This window comes from Sabethes cyaneus, chromosome 3 (genome assembly GCF_943734655.1).
Source record: "Sabethes cyaneus chromosome 3, idSabCyanKW18_F2, whole genome shotgun sequence".
NCBI lineage: Eukaryota > Metazoa > Arthropoda > Insecta > Diptera > Culicidae > Sabethes > Sabethes cyaneus.
The window spans coordinates 134,759,144-134,769,999 of NC_071355.1; the positions used below are offsets into that span (position 1 = coordinate 134,759,144).

The 10,856-nt window shown below is 36.6% G+C and overlaps 1 protein-coding gene across 3 annotated transcripts in view; it reads right to left on the minus strand.

The window, feature by feature from the left end:
* LOC128743439 (histone acetyltransferase KAT6A) overlaps positions 1–10,856 on the minus strand; it is a 151,238-nt gene that overhangs the window by 6,925 nt on the left and 133,457 nt on the right. For all 3 annotated transcript variants that reach the window (XM_053840014.1, XM_053840016.1, XM_053840015.1), the window contains one exon: positions 56–347. In XM_053840014.1, coding sequence (XP_053695989.1) covers positions 56–347 — 292 coding nt within the window. The remainder of the gene's footprint in view (positions 1–55; positions 348–10,856) is intronic.

Consider the following 10,856-nt stretch of genomic DNA (forward strand, 5'->3'; position numbering starts at 1 on the left):
GAAACAAATGATAATCAGCGCTAACATTCCGGTAATTAGATAATTTTCCAATTACCTGGCGTACTCCTGAGGAAAAGGACTGGAATACCATGTTTGAATCTCGTATTTGCCAAACTCTATAGCTGCAGGGCAGCGCTCTTGGGCAGCCATAAACTTTGACGGACTTTGCATTGTAGCTACGAGGTTAGATTTTTTCGGCGATGTTGAAGGCTCTGGTGTAGTAGTTTTAGCAAACGTCTGTGCATCTAGCCGCATCATCTCTGCAAGCGAACTGGCGGCCTGTTCCCGGACTTGTTTATAGAGTTCAGCATCTTTTTGCGTTACCCCATTCGGGAGAGGAGGTTGCTCTGTATAAAGAGAAACAAAATATTCAAAATTAGTTACATGCAGTACCATTCTAATTTATAATAGAAATGTAGTAACAGTAATATATATATATTCAAAAAAGGCAATTTAGTAAAACAAGACTCATTAAACAATCGAAATTGTCCAATTTCTTATTACCTATGTAACTATTAAGCGGAATCATGAAATCTGTAGAATTCCACTGTGCAGGGGCAGCAAGCAAGCACAAATGGAGTTTGTTTAATACTATAGTAAACATCACACATTTGCAAAAGTCAAGTACATTACATATGTGTTCCCATTATTCGAAACTTAAACCAAAATACATGCAAAGTTACAAAACGTTAATATTCTCTTCCATGGATGATTTGTCGAATCCTTCATGAACTGCGGTAAAATAAGTGATCATTATAAGATATCATAATCATAATTTTATATTTGTATTATTTTGCGAATAGAGTAACTGTAAGCGACAAATAACCAAACGCATTGTGTGTGTACATGAAGATTGACGAGCAATAAACACGGAAGTATTGTATCGATGTACTACTACAGTAGTACAGTAGTAGTAATACTGCACATCGGTATTATGAATTTCATTGAAAGTTACCCACCGCGCAACTCATAAATGAAATGCACTTTTATGGCCGCCGGATCGATTGTAATATTATTGGAAGAAATTACATAGAAAACATGAAGTTTTTGTTACTATTGGCAGCACAGTTATGTGAAGAACATATTTGTTTACAATATTCTGGCAGTGGTTCTACCGCGGTATTTCCTTTAGACCGCGTCTAACTTTGGGCAAAGCTTCCAATATTATATAACAATAAATAAACATTTCAGCTTGAGTTACGCTAAAGCGCAGAAAATTCGCTGGTTTTCTTTTCCTAATGTAATGCTGCCATATCTTCCGTTGGGTTTCTTCATTACATGACGAAAAACTTACAATCTTATAGCGTTTTTGTTTTTTAACCTGGGTTTATTCCAACCGACCACTGAATAAACAAACATTTTCGCGAGCATAAACAAGCGTTTTCAGGTTGTCAGTGTATTGCTTATTGCGAGGTTCAAACTGTGATTTGCTCTTTTTACTTCTTTTTTGCTCTTTTGACTACAGCGCCTCAGCCAAACAGAATTCGAAAAAGTTGTTTATAGGACAAGTGAGGAGTTACTTATTATCTACAATATTATTGAAGAAAGTATAGTTTAATCTTTTATATTTTTTCAAATTTTGTTGGACTGTAGTCAAAAGAGCAAAAATAAAGTATCGTTGTAGTCAAAAGAGCAAAAATAAGGTAAAAAGAGCAAATCAAGCCTGCCTATAGGTATCGTGTTTTCTTACCCCCTCTTTAAATCCGATTGGCAGTAGAATTAATATCAACAATATCAAATTCCAAACACCCATATCCTCTCCTCCATTCCTTGTTCTCCTTCTCAAAACAAACGGGCCCCAGCTAATGTCATTGAATCGTTTGCTTGAGAAACCCCAGAAGCGCGATTTGACATGAGTCGACTTTCATGAGTTTTTGACAGTTTTGTATCCTCGGGGACTTCTCATTTTCTCTCAAATTCCGGAAAAAGGTTAGTTCCAAGATGCCCTAAGGGCCCTCTTCTCCAGTGGTCTATATTTAGATTAGATCAGAGTTATAAAAAATTTGCACCAGCGAAATTGAAAAGAGAACTGACGAAATTGTTCAATGCAGATCAATCCGCAGCGGTGATGTTGTGAATCGAGAAAAGGGTGCATGATGTAAATAATAAACAAAAAGATTGTTTGATTTCGCGTTTTCGGTTGTTTATGCCAGATATGAGAAACGCAGATTCAACTCTAACGGATAAAATCGAAGCAATTTTAGTTTAAGATGGATTGATTAATAAATTTCACAATCAGTCTGCTGAAGAAATCTCGCGAAACTTTTCAAAAGGACCTAAGTAACAATGAGTGATTCTCTTCGTGTCTCTTCTCTTTCGCTTATCACGGTGATGCAAAGTAACTTTAATACATCACATTTGCATGAATCGGTTGCTGGCGTTACAAGCTAGCTATTCGTTAAGAAAACTTTGGTTAAAATGCATTTATTTCGCCGCAATAATCAGAAGAGAGGGACCCCAAAGAGAGTCCTTTTGAAAAGTTTGGCGAGAAATGACGATCTATACCTATAAAAATAAATTTCTGTCTGTCTGTCTGTCCGTATGTTCCTTATAGACTCAGAAACTACTGAACCGATTGGCGTGAAAATTGGCATGCAGGGATTTTTGGGGCCGGGGAAGGTTCTTATGATAGTTAGAGACCCCTCACATACAAATGAAACACAAATTTCTGCATAACTCAAGAACTAATCAAGCAAATGGCAATTTGGCATATGGTGGATTTTGGAGGATGAATTTGGATGGATTTATTTTATGATGGTTTGAGACTCCTCACCCCTGTGGTAGGGGAATAAGAACTCTTATACGAATAAAACAGAAATTTTTGCGTAACTCAAAAACTAATCAAATTCGAGAAATTTTAGACTCGTTCATAAAACATTAGTCAATAAGAAAACGAACCCACCAAAAACTATCTATAGTAACACTAGATGATTCAGGGCGAGACGGCCACAGGCCGCGAGTGTTGCCGACGACCTGCCGTCGGAAGCGCCTCCCGCAAAAATCACCACTGTCAAGGTTTATTTGTTTTCCTAGGTGTACTGACGTCTATTACTTTTCTTCAGTTGAGTCCAAACAAGCGACAGCGAGTGAGGAGAGGATCACCCCTGCGAAATGGTACATTCCACAAAAAGGTTTTCCGTGAAATGGTACATTCCGATATGAAATTCGGCTAAATATTATTCAACCACGGGGAATATTTTTCTATCCGCTTTATTTTACCTGGCTAAGCAGTGGGGAGAACTGTACTCTATTTTACTGTGAGGAAAAATTGCAAATTTGTATACCCATGCTTTCATAGTTATGTAACTGCCAAATTGAATCATCTAAGGTTGAACTCCTCAGAAACTTGCAAAACTCGAGATTTTGGCAAAGGTCATCCGAAATTCACGATTTATGTACAACAAAGTTTGTGGCAACACGAAGTTTGTCGGCTCAGCTGGGTATGAAATTGGGAAGGCAAATGAGGAAGCGTCCAACATAGCTCCAGCCATCCCAAGCCCCTCCACGTGGCCTTACCCGGTAACTGCGATACTGGGTGCTTCCCGGCTGCCTTCGACCTCAAAGCTGTCGGTTTGGGTTACGGCTGAGGCTGTTATTAGGCATCAAGTATCAGCATTTGTGGCTCGAGCGGCACGTTCCTCACAATTGTATGGAGAATTTGTGCTGTTAGTAGGTAAGCTTAATATAAGTTATTTTAATTATTTGTTTCGTTTTAGCTCATCAGAGGTACTTCAAACAAACTGTGCCAAACAGTGTACAGTGAAAACCCTGGCCGAAAAAAGTTTAAATAATGCTCATGGATGCCAGAGGAAAAAATTAAATTAATAATGGAAGCACTCATGGAAACTCAAATAATGCAACTCTATTCCATTCGAAGGACAGCTGGTGATATTGTTCTATTTTTGTCCATATATCTTCATATAATGTATATTCTTATAACACATATTTTATTACATTGCTATATATATACCATCATTATCGTAAAGGGGAAGGAGCATCAGGGTATCGAATGAATCGAAGACTGGATGAGGGATGTGGTAACCAGCCCAAGTCATATAAGGTCGGAGAGGATTTTGACGCGCCCTTCTAGCACACAAATCATTACACAAAATAAGTTTGCACGGCGAAGTTATGTATCTAGAAACCGAAAGTCTATGCTGGAAGGAGTGTCTTATATCCCGTGAAATCATATAAGCGACATTGCGAGTTGTAAAAAATTTACAACTTTGCTCCGGTATAAAATTAGATTTACAACACTGGTGCGAAAATGTTTTTCTGTTTGGTCTTAAAATTTGGACTAAAATCAAGACTTGGATCTATATTTAGATCAGAGTTATACTAAATTTGGACCAGCGAAATTGGAAGTAGAACTAGCGAAACTATTCCATTCAGATCAATCCGCAGCGGTGATGTAAATATTTCCTATTGAGAATCGACGAAGGGTGCATGATGTAAATAAACCAAAAGATAGTTCGATTTCGCGTTTTCGTCTGCTTATGCCAGATATGAGCATATTCAACTCCAAGCGATAAAATCGAAGCAATTTTAGTTTAAGGTGGATTGATTAATGTATTTCACAATCAGTCTGTTGAAGAAATAGCCATAGTTTTATAAACTTTACCGTCCTTTGTTTTTTCCTGTTAAATGTCACTCCCCCGTACCTGCAAGATTTTAAACATTCTTCTCGCTGTTCCAAATTCAGTCAGAAATAGATAACAAGTTATACGAGTTTTAAAAAATTGACAACTTCGCTCCGGTATAAAATTAGATTTGCGGAAACGTTTTTCGGTTTGGTCTAAAAATTTGGACCAAAACCAGGATTTGGATCACCGTAGAAGTTGCCCTAAGTTTATGGCGTAAAATATAAGTTATTTGAACGTAGCATTCTAAAATGTAAAAGCCTCTAGATTTCATCTCCTTTGTTTGTTGCTGCCATGATACTACCGTGGACCCCCGTTCGTTTGACCGCTTTTAATCTGAACACTTTTCAATTTGAACCCCGTTGGTTTGCACGACGTGCAAATTAAAAATGGTTCAAATGTCATTCTCAACATGACATCATTTGCTTATGCAGAATTGCAGACAATGCACATAAACACGATTTGTATGTACTGCATTAGCGTGTTCAATCTGTTTCACATTGTGTTTTCCCAACGATTATGATAGAAATCCGATCGGAAAATGGAATATTCGCTGCTTTCAACTGCCAACTGAATCAAACCACCAAAACAATAACAAAGAGCAGGGCGACCAGATCACACAAGTTCCAGCATATGTAGAGTTGTCAGTTGTTCAAATTAAAAACTAACCCCGTTAGTTTGCATGAGGAATCGTACAAACGAACGGAAGTCCACTGTAATATTGATTTAAGGAGGCATAGTACTTTTTCAATTCTAAGAAATCGAATTTTTTTTATTGTTTATATCAAAAGATTTACATTTTTAGCATATGTGTTTGAAGCCGTTTCGATGAATTCCAAAAAATGACAAAGTTACATTTATTTGGACCGCGCATATCTGGAACGATTCCACAGCGCATAAAAACTTTAATGACGTTTTTCTCGAAACCAGGTTTTTAAAGTCGGTACCATAAATATCTCAAGAACGGCTCAAGCGAGTCTCTAGCTTCTTTTTTTGTTTAAAAGCGTATAAAATTATCTTTTCTTTGACCCATCCTTTTTTCGATATTGCAATTTATGTATTTTTTAGAAACGTTTAAAATCTATTTTTCGGCTAAAAAACTGACTTATGTCTGAATGTCCGCCATTTTGTTATACGTTCGAATTTAAAAAAAAGGATGGGTCAAAGACAAGATAATTTATTGTACTTTCATGTCGTTTTAGAATTTTTCATTTCGGATAAGCCCCTCCGCGCCAATCCATGGTACCGCAATTCATGTTTTTTCCGAATGATCATGTTCAAGGAGCCGTAGGGGAGGGGGGAAGAGGTTTCCATATGTAAACAAAATTGTAAATATTAGTATAAAATACAATGTTTAGAATGCCATAAACCCGAATCGATTCGCCTTCCGTGTTATCGAGAAAAAATATTTGAAATAAGGCCAAAAATAGGGTGTAAAAAGTACTATGCCCCCTTAACTAGTATAGGTAATGAGAAAAACGGAGAATTTGGCGACACTGTTAAGCAAAACGGACGTCCGACGGGACCAAACTCAGGATTTTTTCTTGCTGACCTGAAACGAACAATCTGACAAAATCTAGTTCAAATCATAGCAGGTCGATTACATGGTACTCGGACACTTGACGTGGAATGACCCATATTGAACAAATTATGTCATATAAACTTTAGACCAAACAGCGTATTTTTAGTCTTGACCTTGACATGCGGTCAAGCCTATATGTTAATATTTTTTGAAACCGTGGTTCTACAATTGATGAAGGGACTGTAGGGGAAAGTAATGAAGATTTTTTTTTGCAGAGAGGTCAAAAGAGTGGAAAGGTGAGGGGGGGGTTATTGGTAGCTACGCTTAACAAGTTGCCGTTGTAACACCTACCTTTTGTCCAATGCTGGAAGGTGCATGGGTCGAATCAAGCTATAATCTGAGATTATAACCGGATTCGAACCCACAACACCCGCCAGGGCATGTGGCTCGCTGGTACTTGTACCTTTGAACCAAAGAGGCGCTAGGCAAAAGGATACTGCACCTCTTATTAAGGTGAAATTAGTGATCATTAAGATATCATCATATTATATTTGTATTGTTTTGCGAATAGAATAGAAACTGTAAGCATCATATAACCAAACGCATTGTGTGTGTACATGCAGTTTGACGAGCAATGTTATTAAAACACAGGAGTATTGTATAACATATGATGAACATTTCAACTAAAGTCACGCGAGAGCTTATCATAAAATTCGCTGGTATTGTTTACCCAATATAATGTTGCCATATCTTCCGTTAGGTTTTTTTTATTACATGACGAAAAGCTTGCTTAGGTTCGCTCTAGTTCCAAACGAACCGCTGTGAAAACATTAGTTTTTTCTGTTTCTTCACTCAGGTTGAATTTAGTTTCGCTCTTGGTTGAATTTTTTAGACGAAGGGTTCGCTCTGACTATTTTTACAGTTTCAACCCCGCCATGAGCAACGGCATGAGCACTGACAACCTGAAAACTTTTATTTATTCTCCCGAAAATGTTTGTTTATTCAGTGGTCGGGTTGGAACTAACCCAGGTTAAAAAACAAAAGCGCTATTAGTCTTTTGTATGGCACCACTGGTTTGCTACGCGCAAGAGGTAAAAGAAAGAATACGAAAATCCCCCTGCCGCATGAAATAGATGCACTCTAAAAAATCGATCCGTTCATTTACCCGAATAATTTTTGAGACATCTGGTTCGCAGTCAGCATGCATTTCGTCTAATGTTTAAGAATAAAGTAAATAAAACTTGCCAGATTTTTAGATGGAATGGCTTATATGAGTAGAAGTCGCTGAAACGCATATTTTAAGTGAAAAGGTCGATGGATGAAAACTGCGCAAGTTTTTACGCCAGCTGTACATACATATTTTTTATAGTGCATGCAGAGTGTTTTTTGCATACGCAAATGTAGATTCGATGCTCGTGTGCTTTCATGTTTTGTAAATTTCTGCCAACTGCGGAGATATATTGACGGAAAGTGAGCCAGATATTGATGTGCTACAATTAAATGTTTCTTACTACTGCATTTCAAGTGAAGTGAAGTTGTTTAAAATATTCAGGTAAAATGCGATACGCGATGGGGTTAGTATTGTGTGTGTGTTTTATGCTCTATGTTTTATACTGAGATGATTTTGAAGTGCATGTGCTCATAAGCATTTTTCTCGTCAGAAAAACATTTTTGTCGATGGAACTGAGTTGCATATTTAAGATTATCGATAATGCAAGACAAATAAACATTTATCCCAGCGAATCTACTGTACTAACATTGAAAAAATTGCAACTAAAGAGCCATTAAGACCTATTTACTAACACACTCAAAGCAATCATGGTAGTCATGAATACATGATGAGGGCTAATTTCTCGTTAAACTAGCGACATGGGGTGGGTTATTTTAAAGCCTAATGTCCACTATAGAGTTATTATGGTAGAGTAAAAAACGTAGAGCGTAGAGACTCTACCAGCTGTGTGTACACTCACAAATTGTGCCTCTTCTTCCGTCTACTGTAGAAACCACCGACCGAGAAGTTTGTTTTTACTGGCGGTCCGACGACACTATGCAGGCCCTGGTAACTTACAAGGTACTGCGTGTGACGCTGTTCGACTGCCAGCATCATTCAAAAAAAAAAAATCTTCATTACTTTCTCCTACCGTCCCTTCACCAATTGTAGAACCACCGTTTCAAAAACATATTAATATAAACTTTAATTTTAGGCTGTTCTCAAGTTATTGCAAATTAAAATCCAAACATTTTTTTGTTTTTGTTTAATTATTCGGGTTACAACATTTTTTTGTCCTTTGTAATTTTGATGAATAATTTGATTTGCCGACCATTGGTACATGTATTGTTTTTTGAAAATGTGAATTTAGTGTTACTAGCTGCGAAGGTATTCAGAAAAAAGTACGTTTAGGCGTGAGAATTTTCCGGTTTAAAAGTAGTTATTGTAGCATTGAATAAAAAGGGCAGAAAACGAAAGGTGTATATGTTCAGCATCCCAAGCCCGTGCAAGACAAGATGCAGAAGAATGTAGTTTGAGGAAATGTGAAACAAGAAGAAACTGTCGCCGGTGAAACAACTGAGTTTGAAAGCTGCTATCTTGTCCATCATTCAACAATCAATGGAAGCTCACTGGAAAATGGTAGAGCTGCTGTTACAAGAATTAACCAGAAGCAGCATCAAAATAATTCATGTCATGTCCAACAGAAAGTTAAATTAGTTCCATCCGGAAATAACCTATCTAGTGGATAAATTTTCAACACTGACTGGGGGAGTAAATAATTTCCTCTTATTTATTTATTTGATCATTTCATTAATATTCTAAATAATCAAAACAATTTAGAATATTATTCCTTGCAGAAAGGGATTGTCGTCTATTTTCAGAAAGCGAAATAAGGCGCTATAACCTTGGCCTATTGCAGCCGGACTTTTGGTCTAAATACCATAAGTTCATCCCAGAGGGTCCGGAGTATCACTTAACTTTTATTAGCAAAGATACTCCCAACGAAAACAAAGCTATAAATACTCAGAGACGGTTGGTACGAGACGTCCCCGTTTCTTCATTCCCTGTAGATTTAGAAATGCATCTATGTGTGAATAACTTATTCACACAAGATTCATTTCGTATAATCATCTTTGCGGCAATACTTCACAGTTGGCCTGGCCGATTAAACATTTGTAAGAAATCTCTGATATCTTGCAAATGTTAATACAGACAAGAAAATTATTTAAACTATTTCTATGATTAGAAATAATTAAAATTATTTCCAGGAATCCTTTATTGTGGCTGTGACGGTATTAATAAATAAGATAAGATAAGATAATTTGATTTGCCGACCATTGAAGGGTTCTCCTATACAAATGATTCCTAGACCTAATTTCTCATAAAACATCCACATCAAACCAAGGTGCTGCAATATCTTTTACTACTATGGACAACGTATGCATCTCTTGTCATTGTATCTATTATGAGCTTCGTAATACTATTCAGGTTAACTGCTGTTTGTATTGATTGTGCGAGTGCCAGCTCAGACAAAATGCGATAAAATTATATTTAACATTGCGTTTTTCTTCATTATCAGATCTCAGGTTATGCTCAAAACTAACTAATAATGATTTGTGATCACTAAAATGTATGTTATCCAAACCGAAGTAAAATTTTTGGCAGTGTCAACAAATAAAACCGGTCATACACCGACGTTAGTCGTTGGTGTTTAACCTAATTCAGGGACAACAAATAATGCTAAATTCCTATCGTCCTATCGAAATTGACGAACCGAAAAACTTTTTAAAAAATCAAAAGTTAAAGCATACTTTTATTAAAAATTATTTACGAGTGTCATAGTAGAATTCACGAAATATCGCGAACTAATTAGAAATGAATTCCTTTTAGTTCTACTATAATTTCTGCAGAAATTTGCCACGCTGATGAAGGTTGCAATGCAAGTCGTAACCGAAAAACGCGTATAAGTGACGTAAGTCAAAATGTTGCTATTCATCGATAAAAGTACTGATTCGGTTCGAAACACACTCAAAGGTGATTCCATAACGTCAAATTCTCTGGCAATGATTTTCTAGCTGAGAATTATTTAATGAGAGTGAGAGAAAAGCGAATTATCACTCACTCTTTTTCATGCATGATTTGATCGGTAGTGATGCAATCAAACACGAATAGCTTTATTTGGCTCATCGCGATGATTTATCAATTTTGGAAAACAGGCAAAAGCGCTTTCGAAAATTGAATTATACCGTCAAAAAAAACTTGTACCTAACACTTATGTTGGTTTTTCACCTGAGATATTTGGAATATACATTTTTGCGACATAATACATAAATGCACTTCAAAACACCAACGTTCTTCTACACCCAGAAGACTTTTAATCTCATAAAATTATTTTAACATGTTATTTATAAATTTTCAACATTCACATTAAGTGCAGCATAAATCTTTTTTTCGTGACAATGACAAGCACCAGCAACGTTTGCAAATGTTTACAAGATATAAGCGATTTATCAGACATGTTGACAGGATCAAATTTTAAACAGTGGCCGACGGTATTTTTATTATCAGCCTTCATCGTTAGTCACACTAGAAGAAGATGTATTATTTTTCATAGCTTCGAACCTTCGAGGCACCAATTGATAATAATAATATTGCACCAAGTTTGCATTTCATTGAAACTAAATCTTGAAACTATTTTGTTTGT